We start from the raw sequence: 23,991 nt of genomic DNA on the forward strand, positions 1-23,991 counted from the left end.
GTTCAATCTTTGTCTCTCATGGTCTGAAAGTCCTTCAGGTGCATTTTGGCAAACTCCAGGCGGGCTGTCATGTGCTTTTTACTAAGGAGTGGCTTCCCTCTGGCCACTCTACCATACAGGCCTGATTGGTGGATTGCTGCAGAGATGGTTGTCCTTCTGGAAGGTTCTCCTCTCTCCAGAGGAATGCTGTAGCTCTGACAGAGTGACTATCGGGTTCTTGGTCACCTCCCTGACTAGGGCCCTTCTCCCCTGATTGCTCAGTTTAGGACAGCTGGCCAACTCTAGGAAGAGTCCTGGTGGTTCCGAATTTCTTCCATTTACGGATGATGGGGGCCACTGTGCTCATTGGGACCTTCAAAGCAGCAGATATTTTTCTGTACCCTTTCCCCAGATTTGTGCCTCGAGACAATCCTGTCTCTGAGGTCTACAGACAATTCCTTGGACTTCATGCTTGGTTTGTGCTCTGACATACACTGTGAAGTGTGGGACCTTATATAGACAGGTGTATGCCTTTCAAAATCATGTCTAAATAACTGAAATTTACCAGAGGTGGGCTCCAATTAAGCTGTAGGAACATCTCAAGGATGATCAGTGGAAACAGGATGCACCTGAGCTCAATTTTGAGCCTCATGGCAAAGGCTTTGAATACTTACGTACATGTGATTTTAGTTGTTTTTTTTTTTTTTTTTTTAATTATTACATTTGCAAAAACCTCAAACTTTACACTGTCATTATGGGGTATTGTGTGTAGAATTGAGGACAAATTAATTTGTTCCATTTTGGAATAAGGCTGTAACATAAAATGTGGAAAAAGTGAAGAGCTGTGAATGCTTTCCGGATGCACTGTAAGTTAGGAAATATGCACAGACAAGATATCATTAAGAAACACACACATCCTTAGAGTACAATTCTCAAGAAAGTTTACTCAAACTGTATTCTGTATCATATGACATGGTAACCATTAATGAGCGGTCATATACTTATAGCATATTAACATTTAGTAATGCTGTAGCCAACTTTTTCTTCTACAGTGATGGAACCGGTCCTGTATATTAATCACTCCGCTTTGCGAAAAAAAGCAAAACCCATTTATAGATTTCAATGTGACTCATAGGACCTAGTATGACTTAATAGCAGCAATGTCACAGCCATAGCTGTGTTCATTCTACCTCCCACCACACGGGGCAGCATTTATAATTAATCCGCTGAAAGGAATTTTATGCTTTACAGTATATAATGTTGAGTAAATCGACCACAACTCCATACATATAATTCACAGGATGTTGCTTTGCCAACACCTAGGCTTTTGTATAAAGTGACACTACAGGAGCTGCGTTGCTGGTATCTTCTGACCCGACGGTGCCAGGCTGAAGCATGAAACGTGGACACTGTGCGTTAACAAAGTAGAAGGGAACATGAGAGAGGCGACCAGTACTCCAGAGCTAGGGAAGAAAAAAAGCAAAGTCAGGCCACAGGTGCCACACAACATGTGTATACAATTGTCAACTAGTCATGTGCACTCCAATGCTGGTTAATACTGTGATGAAATCCTTGTTATCAGGTTATATTCAATACTTCAGAACAAAATACTTTACCACAGAAAGCAGCGCCCCCTTCTGGAAACATGGATGAAACTGCATGAGCTGTGGATCTTCTTTCTCTCTACATGGAATGAAGCCGCTAAATACAAAAGTTGTCCTTAGCCATTAGTATATAACAGACCAATATCAGAAACCTGTCATCTGTGTCCCATTCATTTATAGATAGCATGCGTGCTGCCTGACTAAAATATTGTTTTAGTCTCCAGTGAGAATATATTAGCACACCACTATATTTTATTCAACCACCTCAGTACAAGTTCCAAAAAATTAGCAATGACCAGGGTCCTTTCATTAATTGGATTTGAAATGTTTAATTTAGCAATGTAATATGGTAGCTAAAAGTTCACCAGACTGATCTCCAAGCCATTTAATGTACTTTTTGTTTTCAAATGGTTGAAAAAAATATTCTTGGTTGTACGTCGCACCCGAAAAAAAACCCTGTTGTAATCTTATAAGTGATTTACTTGTTACTATAAGTAATCAGTTTCTCTGGCTGAATTGGCCTTTATACAAAAGAGACATACTCCCCTGTCCCCCAAAGTACCGTCTCATTCTCTCTTCTCTATAAGAAGATAATCTGTCACTACTTACCAAGGAAGAAGCTCAAAGATAGGACTGTTCTTTGTCCTGTATACTGCTATGACTGATTCACTTGTTGGATCGTTTAGGTTCTCTGTGAAAGGGAGAAAACACAAGTGTGTCACTCTAAATGCAGAACACAGAAGCGGGTTGGATGAAGATCAGAGTAATGCTGGCCATACACGGGACGATTGATCACACGATTTGGGCAGTTTCTATAGGTTGGACAGACCAATCATTTGAAAATAGTTGTATTTTGAGTCTTCTGCAACCCCGATGTGTGTCCCCGCCGTCGTCTAGTTGGATCTCAGATCAGATGGTTTTGCAGAGAGATCTCAACTGATCGTGTAGGAATTGACACACATTAAGTGATGTGATTGATCAAATCGTATGGTCTTCTGTGAAAGTTGCATTTTAAATACAAATCGTTCTGTATCTGAAGGGAAGAATTTTCAAGGGAAGTCGTACAACTGATCTGACCAACTTTTGAATCTCATCGTGTATGGCCACCTTTACAGGCCGATGCAGCCAGCGGCACGACATAGACAGAACCTAACCTCTTAGCAGCACGGCAAGTCTCTCTCCACTTGGGTCCCAGGCCATGGATTGTATTTCCCCACCAATTCTGCAATATACGTTCATGAAACAAACTAAACTGTTTATGGAAATTCTGTATTTTAGACCTATCTGGTGTCTATTTATCTTACCTGACTTCCCCATCCTCTCTTCCATAAATTATCTCAGACACATCAGCGACCACAGTTGCACTTTGACTTCCTCCAACACAGACTTTTGTCTCTCCTGCTCAATGATAAATTACATTGTCTTTATAGAACACCCATAACAAACTTATTTTCCTTAACCCACACAAAAGTTACTTCTTTCTACTTCAGGGTCCATAGGGGGTCCACAGGGTTGACCTTGGGGTATAGGTTGGGAACCAAATCCGGGCACCACGCAGTTAAAGCTTTTAGCTCCCAGGATGCACTGGGTCCACTCTCCCTATAACCCCACCCCCAAGCCAGAGGCACCTCAGTTTAAGTTGGTGCCCGGCCGGAGTCGGGTCACCGTTAGCGCAGGGGGAGCTGATTAGCAGCCCCTAAGCTTATTTTATTTTTTTAGGGACAAAGTTTTTTCATGGACTTTGGACTCTTCAGAGCGGCAGCGTCGGACTGTCCATAGGACGTCTAAGCTGCCGCTCCGTCACCCCGCTGGCGCTGAGACGCCAGTACAGATCTGGGGATCTCAGCGGGACCCCAGAGTCTGTACTAGCTGGACTCTGCGGGCGCCCAGGACTGCTGCCGGATCCACGGGGAGCAGGTAAGGTCGCGGATCACCGCTTGCGGTGATCCGCGCATTTCAAATGCAGTCCTGTGCCTCCGGTCTCAGGGGACAGACCGGAGGCGCCGGCAGTGGCGGCGGGCCCCCCATACCCCGTGTGTCCACTAGACCACCAGGGACTTAACGATCGGTGCAGGGAGCCGGCGTCCCGGGGGTTAATAGCCGGCCAGGGGAGGCAGCCTTCCCTGTTACAGCGGCTCCTCCCCTCAGCTCAGCGCGCCTTTCAGTATCCATAGTCTGGCGTCGCTGAGCTGCTTCCTCCGCGGGCCACGCTTCCTCTGAGGTCTCCAGCGGCCATTTTATCTCTGTGGTGCAGCAGAAATCTCTCAGGATGGCAGTGAGTCCAGTCCCCCTGCGTACCTCACCATCAGGTCAGTGTACACAGCGCTGTAGCCTTCCCAGACACTGAATCTGGGCAGTTGAATGCAGTGTAATAGTGCAGTATATTATATGACATGTTTATGTATATATGTATATATCTGCATTGTATGTGACTTATGCTAGTGCTGACTGTACTTTATTCTCTCACCTGTCAGTGTATATCTATCCCTTTTCTTTATCTGCCCTAATACAGCTGTACTTAGGGTGGTTCTGAGACCTCACATTTATATACTTGTTAATATTTGTGTGGTTTGTCACATACTGTTGCGTGCTGCACGTTGCCATATTTTAGATGGAACTGTGTGTTGCATACGCTGAAAATGGGTCCCTGCAGCTAATTTTTGGCATCAGTCAGGACCAGTATAGTGCTGCTTAATATTTCCACCAAGATTGGTCAGATATGTCTGACCAGGAGATAGAGCGTTATACTGCACCCATTTTTACTATCCTGCAAGTCATGTGCTGCAGGTGTTAGTGCAGAGGATTTGACTCATAAAGGGTTCTGTATGTGGCGTCATCTGGTGCCGGCCTCTTTCACGACCCCCTTGGGCGGTTTGTTTTCTCGGGATCCTCTCAATTGCGGATCGCCGGGCGGGCCCCATTGTTGTACCTCACTTGGGGTTACTTCACCATACTGCCCTTTTCATCTCAGGGTATCTCGCAGCTTCTTGCACTCTTCCCCTGTGACACAGACTACCGCTCCCTGCAGGGGTTTTTCGCAGTATATGAATTCCCCCTGGTGCCACAATAGTCTGTCATTCCCCTTGCAGGGATTACCACAACAGCCACCCTGGGTGGATGTTGTTTTCTACGAAACGCTAATTGGCGTGGTTGACGCCCTGTGGTTACTTCCCAGTTGGCTCTGCCATGAACTGGGTACTGTTCGGGGCTCTTTCCCTCTTACACGGGGGGAAGCCTATTTCAGGTATTATTATCCCTGCTTTAGGGCTGGTAGCAGGTCCATTCTGGTTAGAGTGAATGTTGACCTGCACCTGTATCATACACCCTCAGTATTGCGTGCCTTCGGGTTACCTGTTGCTGACTAGCGGGTGGATCGCATAGCGGGACTCTGGCTGTTGCCAGATAGGAGGTGTTACAACAGTGTTTGACCTCCTGTCCCAAATTCCCTGAGGGTCATCACGAGCCCCTCCTGGGGGGGATGGGCGTGTTACTCGTCTGATTACAGACGTTACTATGCCTCCCATTCCTGCGTGGTCGGATTCTTCTGATCCGTAGGTGGTAACTCTGCCTGAAATCAGTATACTTGCTTTCAGGAGTTGTTACCCATCCTACCATGGCTATAGCATGGTTGGTTAATACTATTGCATATTGGGTTGATGCATTTGTAACGTTTTTTCCCCTCCAACACGTCGGGGGTTCAAATGTATTTGGTCGCTCACGTAATATATGCTGTTGTCATAGGTGGAAATGCCTATATTGGATACCAGTCTCCTAACTTTCAGAGTTCCGGCTGCGACTGTATCCTCCGTAATACCCTATGGCTGCGCTCTGGGAATGCAGAGGTGCAGATACCATCTTTAGGGTTGATATTGTTTGGTCCTGACCTTGACAAGATTGTAGTAACATTGGCAGTATTACTAACGACAAGTTTACCGCTTTCAGCTATGCCCACTACAAGGCCTCAGACTAAGTCTGTTAAGTCTTTTTTGTCCTCTGGGTCAGCCTAAAGGTCTGTTTCTTCGTAGACTGTCGGCATCTACAAGGGCCGACATATCCAGTACCGAGCAGGCCTGGACTGCCAGCCGATCCTGCTTCTGAACCTACGGATATCTCTTCAGTCTGACGGGACAGGCCTACAACTGGGAGATACCGATTTTCTCAGTTCGCCCGGTATTAGTGTCAAGTTGCCGCGGCTACGTGGGTAGGAGGGTACGCCCTCTTTACAAGGGCCTTACAGATCCAGAAAGCTATGCAGTTGTTGCGGTAAGCGGAGCTAATTAGGCCATCCCCACTATCTCAGTGAGGGACTGGTTGTTCTGTTTTCTTTCTGGTGCGGTGGCTGAATGGTCCTCTTTGGCCTATTCTCTGTCTCAATTCCCTGAACCAGTTCCTAAAGCTACCTGGGCTCAGGAGGAAATCCCTATGCTCCATCATACGATGTTTGGAACCTGGGGACTTTAGGGTATCACTGGATATACAGGACGCGTGCCTACGGGTACTTACAGAGACCTTTCCTCAGCATGGGCTGAGGTTTGCTGTATCACAGCAACACTTACAATTTTTCGGGCTCTGCCTGTTGGGACTGTCCTCAGCCCCACAGGGGTTTACCAGCGTTTTGGATTTTCTGACAGTTCTTCTGTTCCGTATATCCCAATGCTCCTGTACCTGGACGGCCTCCTGCTCTTAGCGGGATCACCGGGGTACTTTACGGCCAGGTCAGGATGACTGTGGCTTCTTCAGGGTGCAGACGTTTAATCAACGGGGAAAAAGTCCTCCCTGCATCCCTCTCTGGGTATTCTTCATCTAGGATCCCTGCTGGATTCTCAGAATCTGAGAATTCTTCTGGCGTAAGACGGAATCTCCTCTCTTCCATTAGGAGTACATGGTTGTCTGCGCAGTCGACAGATGTCTTTACACTCTGGGATGCATGGTGGAATGGGCTCAGTTCCATTCCAGGCCTTTCCATAATTGGCTCATCTCCAGATGGAATGAGTTTTTTTTCTGTCGGATAACTGTTCAAACGATGATGCTCTCTCCGGAGGCAAGTCGGTCCCTGTCCGGGTGGCTATGGCCATCTCGTCCAGGGTTTTCTTTGCTAGGGACAGTGTCTGGATCGAATCCTTTTCAGTGCAGTTGGACGTCTGTCGATTCCACCCTGTCAATTAACTTACTCTGGCATAACTCTTGTTTCCCGGTGAACCTGAAAAGGTTCAGTCCGACAGGGTCAGGACAGTGGCTTCCTTTTTAGCAACACTGTTTGTTGGGTGGCAATGACAGGTATGTCACATATTCGGACATAGTCCGAGGGTCTCCTCCCGACCATCTCGGCAGCGTTCATTTCAGGAGCTCTCCATTGGGAAGCGGGAGTCCTCAGCCGTCACGACGTGCATCCCGGGGACTAGTCTCTTCCCCAAGAGAGGTTTCATCTCCTGGTGAGCAGGGGGGGCCCCCCTGAGGTGACCCTCATGGCCTTCTGACTTTATCACACTATGGTGTTACAGTTCAGCTCTGGGGATTCTGAAGCAAACTTCAGCGACTCTTTGTCGGTGAAGTGGTCCTTCCACTTTGTGTACCTGTGTTCTCCGGTCTCCCTTCTTCCTCGAGGTCTTTGGAAGTGTTTTCAATCGAGACGGAGATGCTTTCCTGCTGGTGGCTCCTGATTGCCCCAGATGTCAGGGGTACTTGGATCTTCGTAGTCTGTACATCGATACTCCATCCCTGATGCTTCACTGCCCGGACCTGTTGTCTCAGGGTCCTTGGTTTTGCCTTGGACCTGGGTCGTTTGTCTTTGACTGTGTCCTTACAGTGGTCTTACGGCTTCCCTGGCTTTGTCATCGTTGGAATGATTAGAGCACATGGATCAGCTTTTGCTGGGACCTACCACAAACTGTGGCAGCCATAAATCTTATGGTATTGTACTTGTCGATACAATCCTCCGGTGTCCAGGATTTCCAGATATTCTGGCATTCCTTCCGGCTGGCTTGGGTTTCACACTTGGCCTGGTCTTCCTGACAGTGCGGATCTCTACACTGTCAGTATGGTTAAGATATGGAATTGCTTCACTCTGGTATCCAGTTCATCCTTTGGAGTGTTTTCTTGATTATGCCTCCATTTGTCCTCCCTAGGGACTCCTTGGGAGTAAGTAGTGGTTCTTCGTTACCTCCGGGGACAGTCAATGGAACCGCTGGTTGTGATAGCCATTACATGGTCTATTGCTTAGGCTCTCTCTTTCTCTCAGGGTGTTTATATCAACCAGGAGAGTGTCTGAATTGGGAGCGTTCTCATGTGGCTCCCTCTTCTGGAGGGCATCATGTCAGGGTGGGAGTTGCTCTCGCCCTGTGTTTCTTCTTAGTGGTTTTCAGGTTCCATATTATTCTGGAACTTATGGTACGGCCATTCTGTCCCCAGTCCTCTCGGCTGGTGTGGCCTCATTGACTGTGGTCTGGCCTCTTTGGATTTAGGTGATCCGTTCAGGTTCCTTACGGAAATCGGACTCCTTATTGGTGGTCTGAGATTTCTGGTTTTCACAGGAAAGGATGGCCGGCCTATAACCAAATGTTGGCTTGGATGGCCTCGTAGGTCTTCCTCAGGGGCCTACCCATGGGTTGCCTTCCTGTTGTTGATGCTTGTTTTTTCTCGGGCCATGTGACCCTCGTGTGCGGCTCGCTGTGGCGCCTCGGCTGTTTTGCCTTACTAGGTGGCCACGTGGTCTTCTGTCCACACCTTTTTAAGGTTCTAGGCATTGGTTTCCTTTGCCTCTCAGGATGCTTCCTTTTTGGCGACGGATTCTCCTCTCAGCACAGGAGCGTCCCCACCCTTGGTTGAACTGCTTTGGGACATCCCCAAGGTCAACCCTGTGGACCCCCTATGGACCCTGAAGTAGAAAACAAGAGATATGGTAAGAACTTACCTTTGTTATCTCTGTTTCTACGAAGTCCATAGGGTCCACAGGGCGCCCGCCCTGACGCACCTGGCTTCATATGGGCTGTGTGGCTTGTCACCGGTTTTCCGTCTCCCATTTCGGTGAGTATGGTTATTGAGTGTTCCAGTTTTCTCTCTCTTTTTCTCTCCTCCTCCGGCCTTTGGCTACTTACAAACTGAGGTGCCTCTGGCTTGGGGGTGGGGTTATAGGGAGAGTGGACCCAGTGCATCCTGGGAGCTAAAAGCTTTAACTGCGTGGTGCCCGGATTTGGTTCCCAACCTATACCCCAAGGTCAACCCTGTGGACCCTATGGACTTCGTAGAAACAGAGATAACAAAGGTAAGTTCTTACCATATCTCTTGTTATTATTCACTTCAAAATGACAGACTTCATGGCAATGATCGCGGGGGCTTAGCGCCGGAGGGGGGAGTAGCAGCGGCGACCGGTCGGCGCATGCGCGGGCACTTGATCACAGTATTTTTTGCGAAAATACCGTGATAAGGCTCCGAAGGGGATTAGCAGGGACAGCTTTATCGCAAGCTCTGTCCCTGCAAGGGATTTGTAGTAAATCCCTGTGATATTGCCTGAATTTGCAATGCGAATTCACTCGGTAATATCACACTACAATCTGCATTACCAATGCGGATTGTAGTAAATAGAGCCCATTGTCTTGGTGAGGATGCTTCTTTAGCACTTCACATCCTATCCAGAGAAACCTGTCCTGCACAGATTAAAAAGTGGGAGGCACATATTGAAACTGTTGTAATTCCTACACCGTTCACCCGATTTGGATGTAATTACCCTCAAATTAAATCTGAAAGTCTGCAGTTAAAGCACATCTTGTTTGTTTCATTTCAAAACCATTGTGGTGGTGAATAGAGGCCAAAATCTGAAAATTCTGTCAATGTCCCAATATTTATGGACCCGACTGTATGTATGTATATATATATATATATATATATATATATATATATATATATATATATATATATATATATATATTTCTTACTAAAAATACTCCCAAAATATATTACAGGAAGTATTTACCATCCGAGACAGAGAAGGATAAACTATAGATGACAGACTCCCCCTTCACAGCAAATAGCAGACGGCTTCCATCCGGGCTCCAGCACCCAGTCTGATAATCAGAATACAGAGGTGTAAGGCATGTTAGGTAAGTAAACACTGATCTAGAACTGCAGTTCTACATGTGCTCCACCCTACACAACACACCTGACAGCGACCTTGGATTGTTGGCCAGCGTTCACATGTCCACTTCTGAGTCTCCCACACCCTAAAAGATACTAGCACTGTAATACTGACCACAACTGGTGTACCCACACGCCACAGGGATCTCCCCTTACCTGAACACTGAGGATGGTGTAGCAGATAGCACTTTGCTGCCATCTGGAGACCAGGAGAGGAAAGTAACACCCCCTCCTCCAACTCTCTGTAGTGGTACGCAGCTCTCAGTAGAGACATCCCACACCTAGGAGAACAGGGCTTGGTAAATACAGATCAAAAAACAATATATACCATAAAACAACAATGGCCTATAATAACTATATTGGTATAGTTCACTGACCAAAAAATGTACATTCCTCGTGATCATCTGCTGTAAAATTGGCAAATTCACGGGCATGTCTATGAGGGGATATGTTCCATAAATAATAGAGAAAGAAGCCAGATAACACATGGTGCCCACAAACAAGTGTTCAGTGGTAACCTGGATCCCTTCTGACAAGTGTTCCAATTCCAAGTGTTAGATCTTAGCAGATTAATAAATTGGCTTCTTATGGTCCAGCTAACATTATCTACCTAAATTGTCCATCCATGTTAAATCTAATTTTCTTTCCTCCATCGGCCTTGACGATATGAAAGCATTTCCATGGTAGATCTAATGATATACACACACACACACACACACTTTCAAAAGAACAAAAAGAAGGAAAATAGAGTTTGCAACACAACATGGAGCAGCAGGTTCCTGTTACTCACCAACATGGCTGTGTCCACAGGGGAAGCAGACAGTAACGTTGCCCCTTTAGGAGACCAAGCAACGCTAGTGACTGGGCTGTGACCTGGGTGGGACAGCATTTGGGCGCAGCCAGAAGATGGCCTGTCAGTTAATGACAAAATGAAAGCAATCAATCAAAGCTTACAGGCTAAATATACTGTACCAAAACTGACAGCTTAGAATATTACAGCAATAAAGAACTAATTACACAGAGATTGAGGTCTTTACAAACAATGTTACAGACTAAATTCGATAAAATATGCACCGGGATTACTTTACTAATATAAGACTAGGGCCCTCATTCAGAGCCTCTCGCTAGCGGCAGTACGCTCGTTCCGAGCGATGTTCGCACATCTGCGCATGCGTACGGATCGTTATACGCATGCGCGAACCAGTCAGTGCGGCCGAAATTCATGTGCTCGCAATATAGCGAATGCCTGCTATTTTGAGTGACAGAATGAGGCGTATGTGGGTGGTAACAGGGGAAGGTGTTTGAAAACGGGGGAGTGGAATTCGAACGCAGGCGTGCTTAAAGGTCAAAACGGGCGTTTTATGGGTGTGCATAATTAATACAGCAGCGTCATTGACCACGTCACTGGGTTTTTTTTAACTCAGAACTGCTCGCAAAATAGCGGTTGAAAAAACCAACCACAAGAATAGCGAGCAGTTCATACGCTGGTCGATGTACTCGATTAATCTAATAAATAGCGGACATGACGTATGGTGCGAGCGGCCAGGGGGCGTTTTTAACAAATAAACGAGCGTATGTTTTGCTCGCTCGTTCAGACTTAGAGGTGTGAACAGACTGCAATTTGCGAACGGATCATTTGAATAGCCACCCCTTGTTTTTGAACGAATGACCGCAAATAGCGAACGGCTCTGAATCAGGCCCTAGGTACCCAAAGTCAACATATCAATAGCGGATTTCAGGGCTAGGACTAGGTCGCGATTAAGGTTAGTAGACAAGTAAATGCAAAATCGGACTGTCAACATGATGACTGTTGCCTTAATGATTCAAATCTATAAATAGCATTGTAAGTATGCATGCACTCGGAGACAATGTGATCCCTTACATTACACCTATATATGTATATTTTAAGATGCTGTATATTATAATATATATATATATATATATATATATATATATACACACACACACACATATACAGTTTATACACACACACACACACACACACACACGATGCTACGTTACAGTATCACAGCGTTTCGCATGCAGATACAGCCGCAGTCCCACAGAATATAACCATGCCACATATCATTTTAATCAGCATAAACTGCTTGTGCAACTTATTCGCATCGCTTTGCAAATAGGACGCATTTTAAGGGAAAAGGTCGCACAAAAAGACGCTCATTGCTACAGAGTCAGACAGCGCTCACACGTTGTGGAACACGACTTGTAGCGCACGGACGATAGATGTATGCGGACACATCTGTGTATACATACACACACACACACACAATCACACCCCCAATCAGCAATAACATTAAAATCAGCTGCCTAATACTGTGTAGGTCCCCCCTTGTGCTGCCAAAACCGCTCTAATGTGTCGAGGCATGGACTCCACAATACATCTGATGGTGTCCTTTGGTATCTAGTGTTCCAGCTAGGCTGGTTTAGTGGCGCGGCGCGCCCTACTCGATTTTTAAAAGGGCAAAATGCCCTTTTATAGCAGCGCAATTCTAAAACAGCCTGCCCTGAGTGTCCCGCGGGTGGGAAAAGTTGCAGCAAATGATCACCGCTGGATGAATAGACGCCGTGCGTATGCCACGCCATTTATTTACCATGAGGGGGAAGCCCCGCACCTCTGTAAGTGCTGGGCACGTCCCCAAGTGTGACAAATTGGAGGTGTGTCACAAGGACGTGTGCCTTTATCACAAGCTTCCTGCTGGAACTCCCCGCACTCTACCCTGCCCGCAGTCTAGCAGTAACACTAGTATCTAGCACCAAGACGTTAGCAGCAGATCCTTTATGTCCTGTAAGTTGCGAGGTGGGGCCTTCATGGTTCGGACTTCTTTTTCCAGCACATACCACAGATGCTAGATCATGTTGAGATCTGGGGAATTTAGAGGCCAAGTCAACGCCATGAACTCCGTCATGTTCCTCAAACCATGCTGAATCAAGCCCTTAGTGTTGACTTGCTGCCCAAAATATCCCACCTCTTGACAGGTACCATTGTAACAAAATAATCAATGTTATTCACGTCACTGGTTAGTGGTTTCAATGTTATGGCTGATCAGTGTATATAGGTTTGTCTCCCCTTTAGAGAATGTAAGCTCTTACGAGCAGGGCCCTCTACCCTCTTGTGTGTCTCCTTACTTTCCTTTCATCTACTACTTACTCCCCACTAGGGCACCTAACACTTGGTTGCTTATGCTCTGTTGCTTATTTGGCCGTTATGGCAATATATATTATCCATGTCCTTCTCCTGCATTGTATTGTATTGTACTATAAATCACTGGTTACTTGTTTATGTACTGTGTAAGGCGCTGCGGAACACTTGTGGCACCATATAAATAAACTATAATAATAATAATAATAATAAAAACAGACCAAAAATTAAATCAGTACAAGAATGTAAACAGATAATTCATGTGGAAGCTGCAATTCATAAGTAATAACCATAGAGCTCCAGTGTGATCCTCGAGTTACCTTGTAGAAAGGGAAGTGGGGTCCACATGCCATACTAATACACAACTCTGACAGGCCACAGCCAAAATAGATGCACACAAGGGCTTCCACGCCATGCTGGCCACATCCTTCTGCAGGCGATGTTTTAATGTGGGTATTGTTGTGCTAAAACATATACAATATGACAATTTATTGCATCTCAGCAAAATATCTATATATAAAGATATAGTAACTCTTCAGGATTAAAAGAAAAGTAAAACACAGTTTATGTAGCTAGGATGTGAGGTGTTTAGTAAATGTGGCTCTGGAATGAATCAGCCCCTTCTACTGTCCATTCAAGAGCCACATTCACCATTTATATAATGAGCAAAAGTTTGAATCTCAAATCCAGTTTTCACTACCAACAATCTCCTTGTTAGTGCTGGTAATGACAGGCTGCAGTCCACAAAAGAGAAGCATGGTGGGGGATGTGCCTAACTAGCAGGCCAGGATTTCCTAAACTTAGTCCTCAAAGCAACCCCAACGGTCCAGGTTTTATGGATATTTCTGTTTGTGCAGATGATATAATCAAACTGATTGCTTACTAATCAAGTCACATGTGCTTATGCATGGATATCCTTAAAACCTCGACTGCTAAAGATTTATTTACTAAAGGTCGATTTTAAATCGATTTAAAAATCAATCAGCATCGATGTTGTTTCTAAGGCTAAATCAGACATTTACTAATACCTAAAATAAAAAAACAAAAACCTCAAATTGTCTGTGTGATATAGCTCCAGAAACACAATATCGATGTTGATAGATTTTCATCGATCACAATCGACCTTTAGTAAATATACCTCTTAAGAGTGCCTGGAAAATCGAGTTTGGGAACCACTATAGCAAGCGTTAGCTTTGTCATGGTATGGAAGATTTTAAATATAAATATACTTTTAATATTGGATAAACTTAATATTTTAATTATTTTGTTTAGTAGCTCACAACTTGAAGTCTGTCTTATGATAACACTGCTAGTCCTACTATTCAATATTTATAGACAATTTGTAGTTTAGAACCTTCACTGCAGACAAAATAATAAAAATATAATTTGTTTAAGCTCGTTGCAGGCCATGGAGGTTACCCATACTGCAGCAGTAACTCCAGCACGATGCCCTTGTATCCCAGACTTTCTACGGTACTATCTGGTGGCAAACTGAATGCCCCTTCATCCTCCAAGGTGTTGCTGGAAAGCGCTGAGGTTTCCGTCTCTCCTCAAGCATCAATAGCCATTAACCAGCTCCATGTGTGTCAATATAAAACGGAAATATATATAAATTTCTACACAGGTGGTATTATGGTCCCTCCAGCTCCTCAAACGTGTTGGCGAGGATGTGCAAGACCAGGCCACTTCCTTCCCAGAGTGGGAATGGCTGAAATTGCTGACCTTATTGTCTGCAGTCAGGAACATTTCATCTTTTAAAATACTTTCTTGCTGACAGCCCCATCACCCATGGCCTCGAACCATCAGAATAAGCAGATTAGACCTCCTGCATTAGGTGCCAACTACCACTTAGCTTCAGACTGGAAACAAACTGTGCACCACTCCACCAAGGTGGTCTGAATGGATCATGGCACATATACAAGGCATAATTTCATGAGAATTCTGCTAAGTCTCAGTACACTGGGTAGCTCAATATAATGTGAAACTACACAACTCTATCTAACTCTATGATTGGTGGGTTATTAAGTGGAGCGCTCTCCCATTCTAATACGTAATTATTATTAGGGATGTGCAGGCTCGGATAGGTTCGAGTTTGCACGTTGAGTTCGGATTTTTCCCTCCAAAAAAACGGAACTCAGAAAGAGGCTAAACATCATCTTACATGGACGAACATAATCATTCCTGGACTTTTCCCTAATTATTATTATAACTTTTTTTTTTTATTCATTCAAGAGGATTTCATTTTTGGATGCAAAGTATAACAAAAACCATCAGTCGCTAATTTTACCTAGGGGCTGCGCCCCCTTCTCCCCCTCCCAATAAAATCTGACTTCCCATTGGAAGCGCTCTTTGCTAATCACAGCTGGATTTGGCATTCCCAGGGGGGAGGTGTTTTCTCTGTCTAGGACAGGGGTTTTCAACCCGTGGCCCGCGGGCCATGGGTGGCCCTTGGAGCTGTTCCTTGTGGCCCGCCGATGGTTAGTGTAGTGCGGACCGCTGTGAGTGCGGTCCGCACTACACAGTAATAGACACACCGGCACCAGGCAGTACACTCGTACAACCTCGCGGCTGTGTGTTTGTTTTGCCAGCCAATGAGAGTCAGACAGACTCTTTTGGCTGCTGCACCCATGGCCAGAGCCTGGCTGGAGCTCACTCATGAGCTCCGCCTTCCGGCTGCCGTAGTGGGTGATGGGAGAGACGTCATGATGTCTCTCCCATAGTGCAGAGCGGGCCAGGACGGTGGAGCGGACAGCGGCAGGCACAGGGATTCAAGTAAGTGTTGTTTATTTTGTTTTTGTGTCTTTGTCATATATATGTAAGGGGCACTGCATAGGGGTACTACTACTGGGGGGCACTACATAGGGGGAGGACCACTACTGTGGGGCACTGCATAGGGTGGACCACTACTGGGGGCATTATATAAGGGGCACTGCATAGAGGGGACCACTACTGGGGGCACTGCAGAAGGGGGGGGACACCACTACTGGGGGCACTGCAGAAGGGAGGGGGACCACTACTGGGGGCACTGCAGAAGGGGGGGGGGGGACCACTACTGGGGGCACTGCAGAAGGGGGGGGGGGGGACCACTACTGGGGGCACTGCCGAAGGGGGCAGTTATGGGACATTATTGTTTGAGGATGGGGGCAACTGACATAATTAATGGAGGAGGAGGAGGGAGAGTTATGGGGCATAATTATAATTGTGGGAGGAGGGGGACCATTCTGGGACCTAATTAAAATTGTAGGAGGGGGCAGTTATGGGACATAATTGTGTGAGGAAGAGGCAGAGTCTAAATACAGCAGTATAGCTTAGTAGGCCTCGAGCTTCGCTTAATTTTTTAACGTGGCCCACACTGTCTTAGAGGTTGAAGACCACTGGCCTAGGACTTCAAGTCCAGACTGCAATTAGTAGAGTGAGCGCTTTGAATAGGAATCAACTTCCCTTGCTATAATGACAGCCCATACTGGCTCCTAGGGGCTGCAGCCGATGCAGTGCCTTGAAGCCTGGGCTACTTGTTAATTAGAGCACGTGTGCAGGCTTGCAATCCTGCGCATGCACACAAGCCCCGCATGCAGACTGCCCGGGAAGTAAAGGCAGGAGCCGCTTACAACACAATAGAAATAGAGGTCGGTGAGGTGGTTTCAAAATAACAAGGAAAGGAATGGGAGGTAAGCATGATATAGGTGCAATGCTTGTTTTTATTGTCACACTGATGTTCCCACAATACATTTACAAAAAAAAAAAAAAAAAAAAAAAAAAAGCTACCACCTATGTTCCTCTATAAGTGCTGTAAATATATATTTCAAACACAAATGCCAATACATAACAACACTCCAGAGGTTGCACGTCTTACCTTCCTGTGGTGTATATCCTAATTGAGTCATCTATAAGAGCCAGGGCAAACTTGCTGGTATGTGGATGCCAAGCAAAGGCTCGAAGTGAACAATGGGACCTACAGTAGCAGAGCACAAGTAGAGACAAGGCATTGGGAATGACCATATGGACAAGCACCATGGATATCACCATCAAACTGACGACCTTCCACTATGCATCAGATTCCTCTGACCATGTACCTACCAGTCACAAGCCTGAGAGAACTCTGCTGTGAGATCCTCGTTTTTCATCTGTGGAAACAAATATCATCACACAGGAGTAGTCAGATAACAAGGGAGGTCTGATTAGGTAAAGGCTCATGTGGACATTAATTATAGTTCTTAAGGAGATATAAGGAGAGATGTATAATGCCTTGGAGAGCGATAACGTACCAACCAATCAGCTTCAGTCATTTTTCTAGCACAGCCTGTAAAATGACAGAAGATGATTGGCTGGTACTTTATTTCTCTCCAAGTCTTGATGCATCTCCCCCACATTGTTTCTAATGTACATAGGGTCATTGTTATTTTCCTATGTGATTTGTCAAGCCAAGGCCTCTGCCTAGGAGAAAGATACAGGACTAAGGGTGACCACCCACAGCATATACGAGCGTCCAAAAAGATGGTCGCGATGGTCTTGACCATTGCGACCATCGGACTTGCGACGGAGACCCTGCGGTAGGGTCTCCCTGCCACAAGCCCTGGAGTGATTTTGGCTCTATCAGAGCCAAAATCACTCCCACTGACCACTAGTGATGTCAGTGGGGCCGTCTTCAGACGGTAGGCGTTCCCATGGGAACGCCTCCGTCTGGCAGGCACGCCCACCAAAGGGGGCGTGCTGTCAGTCACCATCGACAGCACGCCCCCTTTGGTGCGAGACCCGGAGCGACAGCTTGGCTGTCGCAGTCCAGGTCTCGCGCATGCGCACGACGGAGCTCCCTCCGTCGTACGCATGCGCAGTGGGGAACATCGACCCACCTGCGAGCGTACTGCCGCTTGCGAGTGGGTCTGAATGACCCCCTAACTTTGTACTGGTGACAATTCATAGAAACAATGCAGAGGGCCACTTACTGATAGGTGTGGGAACAGCGAGCCATGGAGAGAGGACACCCAGCGACACACAGCCAGGGAAAAGCAGGACACACGGCACAACAAGGGTGGAACTATCAAAAAGAACCAAATCAAAGGAAACGATATGATGTGAATAACGGTACACGAGCCTATAATTGTAAAACGGTTTCTAATGAGAAGTGCAAACTTCACCCTGTTCTAGTCAATATGCTCATTTTTAACATTATACATCAAGCAGATGTCACAAAGATCAGTTACTGATTATCTAACATGTTGCATAAAGAATTACTTTAGGATCCTTAGCTAGTAAACATTAAAGATGCATACACACAACGATTTTTTGAACGATTATCGATAACTATATCGTTCAATCGTTGAAAAAAAATCATTCACTTTCTGAGTTAAAAACGATGAACGATTATCGTTCATGCGCGTTCACGTTTGTAGTTTAGTCAGACTGACCAACTCAACGATTTTCAGTAAGGGAATAAGCGAAAATCCCTTGAAAAAATGAACGAAAATCGTTTACTAAAATCGTTCAATTACGAAAACGTTGTGTGTGTATGCAGCTTACGAAATACATTTACATTATTACTGTTATCATCATCATCAACCTTTATTTATAAGCACCAACATAGTGCTTCAAGAGGGATCAAGAAAATAATTACTTACAATGACATGGAAGGTAAAGATGGCTTAAATGAGTTTACAATCTTTAGAGTCTATGGGCCAAGTGTAATAGGGTGAGAGTTTAGAAAATCTGAGAGTTTTCCTCACACTTTTTAAACTGGGTCAATGTAATAGAGTCCTAGAACAAAGCAACAGAGCAAACTCACATGTTTTTCAGACTCAAAAACTCACGATTTAAACTCTCACCCAGATGTTTTCCCATTTTGAAGATAAAACTGGACCAACGTGAGAGATTACTGCTAAACTCCCACATTTTCTAATCTCTCGCCCTATTACATTTAGCCCTTTGTACTAAAATTTGGAGAGATAAAGTGGACGGAGATTGGCCAGATGTACTAAGCTCTGGAAAGTGATAAATTGGAGAGAAACTACCAACTAATCAGCTCCTAACTGGCAATTTTCAAACACAGGGCCTGTTTCAGCGCCGCTCGTAAGCGGCCGCTCGTTCGCTCCGAGCGATGTTCGCACAACTGCGCATGCGTACGGCTCGTAATACGCATGCGCGAACCAGTCAGTGCGGTCGAAATTCATGTGCTCGCAAAATAGCGAATGCCTGCTAATTTGAGTGACAGAAAGAGGCGTTTCTGGGTGGTAACAGGGGAAGGTGCTTGAAAACGGGGAGTGGAGATCGGGCGTTTTAAGGGTGTGCATAATTAACAAAGCAGCGTCATCGACCACGTCACTTGGTTGTTTCTTAGCCTGAACTGTTCGCATGATTGCGGTAGGAAAATCCAACCACAAGCACTGCGGGCAGTTCATACGCCTTTCGATGTACTCGATTAATCAAATAAATAGCGGAGATGACGTAGGATGCGAGCGGCCAGGGGGCGTTTTTTACAAAATAGCGAGCACATGTTTCGTTCGCTCGTTCAGACATAGAGGCGTCAACAGACTGCAAAAAGTGAGCGCTCTATTTAAATAACCGGACCCTTTTTCTGAACGACCGTTCGCAAATAGCGTCCGGCTCTGAATCAGGCCCACAGCCTGTAACATGACAGTTAGGAGCTGAGTGGATGGTACTTTATCTCTCTCCAGAGATAAGTATATCTGGCCCAAAGTACCAACCAATCAGCTCCTAACTGTCATTTTTTTTTTAAACAGCCTGTAAATAAACAGGAGCCAATTGGTTGGTACTTTATCTCTTTCCACAGCTTAGTACATAGACCCCCTAAGAGTTGTATGGAACAAGTGTTACATACTGTAAAGTAGCGGAATAACCATTGTACCAGGTTTCCTTACCCTCTTCCTCAGAGTTTGACATCTCCTCAAGTAGCCCTGCTAGTCCCATTTGGTGCCTGACAGAGTAAAATGTACATGAGATCAGAGAGGACCATTCCATTGATACCACACTCTAATAAGGCAAGACACTATGAAATGAAAAGCAGTAGCACACACCATGCATTTAAGCATCGCTTCCAGACCGCCTCCCTGTGATGAATGAACGCTGCCTTACTGCTCAACTCCATCCGACCTGGAGCCTTCACTGCATCCAGGGGAATCATCAGTTCTGGGATATTTACCATCTGCAGAGAGATACACACCAGTCCATTTAGTTTCTTCTTTTCAGGAAAATAGACAAACCATGTAAACAGAGAAAGTAATCCCTCTTTCTATTTGTACTTACTGTATTCAGTAGGCATTCCCATAGTGCTCTTTTTACATCTAAATACAATCCTAGTAATTGACCCCAAAACTCTAATGCAGTGTATCCCAAATCCAGTCTTCCTGCACTTCCAACAGTTCTTGTTTTCCGGACTTCTGTGTTTGAAACTAGGTAGGCTTATTACTGACCCAGCCAAGTCACTTGTACATAATAAATCCTGAAAACATGACCTGATGGGGGTGCTTGAGGACCACATTTGCTCTAAATGAAAAGCAGCCCCAGTAAGGGTACTTTGCCAATACAATCTAGCCTCTGCTAGGCAGAGATGAACATGTGAGCTCAGCGGTCAATAACAAAATGGACAGATGATAATTATTGGGTTCATCTCAGCACTATTACATCCTATACAAGACAGATCTTATATAACCTGAGCTATCATTAAGGGACGTTTACACTGTATGACAGGTAACTTTTAGAAACTAAAGCAGTAGTCACTAACAAATTACGCCAGTCATGGTATTATATAGAATAATGTATTACCAGATCTGTGACCTGCTATGGCAAATTAACACCTTTGGGATTTGTATCATCCTTATAATCTACAATACAGTATACATTATTTTCTATATAATCATGTTGGTAGGATAAAGTAAAACCAACAAATATAGCAAGAGACTTGCTGTAGCTGGGTATGGGGTGTCCTGTGTAACAGGAAAAGGTGATGCCTGAACATTTCCCCTTTTACACCAATTTAAAAATCCCGGCTTGATGCACGTGAACGCGCACCAACCCGGGATTTTTGTCAGTGTAAAAGGATCAACCCGGGTCCAGTGACCGAGGATCCGACCCGGCTGGATTGCAGGGTTGAGCACGGGTAATTCCCTTGTCACCCTGCAGTGTAAACGGCACGACCTAGGCCACGATGACCAGGGTTGCGCCACATGCCGCCCGATTGGCCAGCTTCAGTGGCGCTTTGAGATGACATCATCTCCAAGCGTCCACTGCCGAGCTGACCAGAATGGAGCAGAGCACCCCACCCACCCTCAGTGCCTCCGGACCGCTTCTGAGTAAGGTAAGGGGGTCGCGGAGGTGGAGGAAGGGTAAGAAGCGCTGTTCACCTGCACTGGAGCCGGGTCAGTGCTGAAAAGGGGGTCTGTCCCGGGTCTTATCTGGGTTGGAAACGTGTTCAACACGCCGTGTCAGACCTGGGACTATGGGGTAAAAGGGGTAGTGTGATTAGTATCAATTCATGTATAAGGTAAGAACTTACGGCAGTGTGGAAGGAGGGTGGTGGGCTGTCATCACCCAGCCAGGGCATCATTGTGTTGTTGTACTCATACAGTGTGACATCACCACGTGGGAGCGGTGGGGGGAACAACTCCAAGGAGCACATCTTCCTGGATCTGTGTGTGACAGACGGTATGTACAGTACATTACTACAGAAGGGCAACTCACCCTACCTACCTTCACAGACTAACACCAAAGGTGGCATCTCACCCTCCCCACCCTGACTCATCGCCCCCAGAGATGGCTTCTCACCCTAGCCATCCTCACTAACAACCTTCAGAGATGGCATCACACCCTACCCACCCTCACTGACCACCTCCAGGCACAGCATCTCCCCATGCCCACCCACAGAGGTACTATCTCACCCAGACCACCACCAGGGGCACCCTGTGGCTCTCCAGCTACTATAGAACTACAACTCCCAGGATGCCGTTAGTCAGGGATGAGACTTGCAACAGCTCCACAATAGCTGGAGAGACTGCCTGCTGCTTCTGATACATACTGTCATTAATCCTCTGTATATTACCTGACCTACTGCTGTACCGGGTTCAGATTAGAAACCCGCGCCGGTCCCCCAGCGAATCAGCAGCAGCAGTACAGACTGGGATGTGCCCTGACGTTGGACAGTAACTGATGACGTCAGGGTACATCTACGGAAAGGGATCTATCCACAACCCTAAGGGGGAGGAGCCAGTGTCATGTGATAGGACTAGAAGTGACGTCAAGATGCCATCTCAACTACTGGACTATTCGAGAGGTTAAAATAATATCGCTATATATAGAGTATAATATGGGGCAGGTGCTGCGCGATGTACGAGGGAGGTATAGCACCTGTCTGTCATTATTGTCGGCCTTATTGTTCTCACTCACGTTTCCCATATTGTTTAAAAATGAGCCGCATGTACACAGTACAATATATTGTATAAACCTATGGGACACCTGAGCAGGAGAAATGTTTGGGAAAATCAGTATTTTAAGGTAAAAATTTCGGGACTTGGTGCAGAACCCCTGGGACACCCTCCCTAATGATTCATTTGGCACTTATATATTAATTTGGGCAATAATGACGTAATTTTGGGGTTATATTGTGCAAAATAATGGGTTAAATTATGTGGTAGAAGTATATGGGGGTGCTGTATGGATGGGATGGGTGTTTTTAGGCTTGCAGATGGGAATTACAGGGACTTTTTAACAAATGTTTAAAAGTGGCATCAATTGACCAACAAAAATCAATCTACATGTATTTTTATGCACCCCAAATGTATCTAGAGCATTTAATTTGCTGAAAAGCACTGGCTTTCTATCTTTTCAATGTTAACAAAAAAATCAGCCATTTGACACCATTTAAGAGCTCCAAGTACTTTTTCTTTTGGTCACTTACTGTATACTCCTTTTACTTCAGAGCTAAAACCCAGGTTATTGCAGGGTTAACTCGGATAGCTCCTTTGTGTAAAAGGGGCCAGGGTTGGATTCCCGGGACGAGTGACCTGCCAATCCAAACTTGCAGGGTTTTACTTGGGAACAACCGTGAAACCCTGCAGTGTAAACGGGTACCTCGGGTTTACAGCATGGGGACTTCCAGGTTTCTTGGCACTTGGAGATGATGTCATCTCCTAGCGCCGGGAGAAGTGTTCCACTGCACCTGTGTGCAGTGTGAACGGTGCCGATCCGTGAATAATCCTGATCAGCCCCACAATAGAAAGGTCTGTCCTGGGTCTGACCCATTTTGGAACTGTGGCCCTGATTCAGAGCCGGACGCTCTGAATCAGGGCCGGGCCTTTTTTTTTTTTTTTTTTTTTAAGAACGGCCTCCTGGCCACTCGCATAGCTGTGGGTGACCACACACACCGCTATAGCGAGCGGCCATGATGATGGTCAAGACCATCGTGACCATTGGGCTTGCGACGAGACCCTTGTGGTAGGGTCTCGTGGCCGCAAGCCCCAGAGAGCTTTCGGCTCTAACAGAGACGGAAGCTCTCCACTGACATCACTTGTGATGTCAGTGGGGCCGCCCCCAAACGACAGGCGTTCTCATGGGAACGCCTCCGTTTGGGCAGCCATCCCCCCGGCCCGCCCACCAAAGGGGGCGAGCTGACACTCAACATCGACAGCTTGCCCCTTTATTACGAGACCCGGAGCGACGGAGTGCCCGTCGCTATCTGTGTCTCGCGCATGCGCACGACGGAGCCGGCTCCGTCGTGTGCATGTGCTCTGGGCCACCATCGACCCGGTTGCAAGCACTCAGTGCTTGCGACCAGGTCTGAATCAAGCCCTGTGTTCCAAATCTCGGGTCAGACCCAGGATTTAGGTGTAAAAGCAGTATAATATACTTTTATACTGTTATCCAATAGTTTTTGAGCACATTTTTGTGGTACAGGTGGATTTCCCACAACTTCATGAAAAATTACCGCACAATCACTTTTTGCAATTGGATTGAGTGTTAAGCAGGAGCACACATAGCCACACTATGTTACATTACTGCACGATAGGTGGATTAATTCAAGCAACGGTAAACAAAAAATGTACAGCCCCTATATGTTACCAGAATGCACATTTCTCAGGGTTGTAAACTCTTCCAGGGACACTCTGGGCATGG

General features: G+C 46.0%; 1 protein-coding gene across 2 annotated transcripts; it reads right to left on the reverse strand.

Moving 5' to 3' along the window:
- Positions 1–903: 903 nt before the first annotated feature.
- Positions 904–22,058, reverse strand: AAAS (aladin WD repeat nucleoporin). Of its 2 annotated transcripts, none has more exons than XM_088469275.1 (17): positions 21,928–22,058; positions 21,380–21,512; positions 19,902–20,029; positions 19,746–19,801; positions 17,817–17,908; positions 16,951–16,997; positions 16,727–16,825; positions 13,194–13,337; positions 10,504–10,624; positions 9,870–9,994; positions 9,739–9,799; positions 9,553–9,643; positions 2,888–2,981; positions 2,738–2,805; positions 2,193–2,274; positions 1,596–1,680; positions 904–1,442 (listed from the first exon to the last, which is right to left on the reverse strand). In XM_088469275.1, the coding sequence occupies exons 2-17, from the start codon at positions 21,500–21,502 to the stop codon at positions 1,299–1,301; spliced, it is 1,560 nt and encodes a 519-aa protein (XP_088325401.1). In that variant the 5' UTR covers positions 21,503–21,512; positions 21,928–22,058; the 3' UTR covers positions 904–1,298. The 2 variants fall into 2 exon arrangements, with proteins under 2 accessions (XP_088325401.1, XP_088325400.1); XM_088469274.1 differs by having other exon boundaries at positions 21,923–22,057.
- Positions 22,059–23,991: the final 1,933 nt, after the last annotated feature.

Source organism: Taudactylus pleione, unplaced genomic scaffold, assembly GCF_031769625.1.
Source record: "Taudactylus pleione unplaced genomic scaffold, aTauple2 ptg000089l, whole genome shotgun sequence".
Lineage (NCBI taxonomy): Eukaryota > Metazoa > Chordata > Amphibia > Anura > Myobatrachidae > Taudactylus > Taudactylus pleione.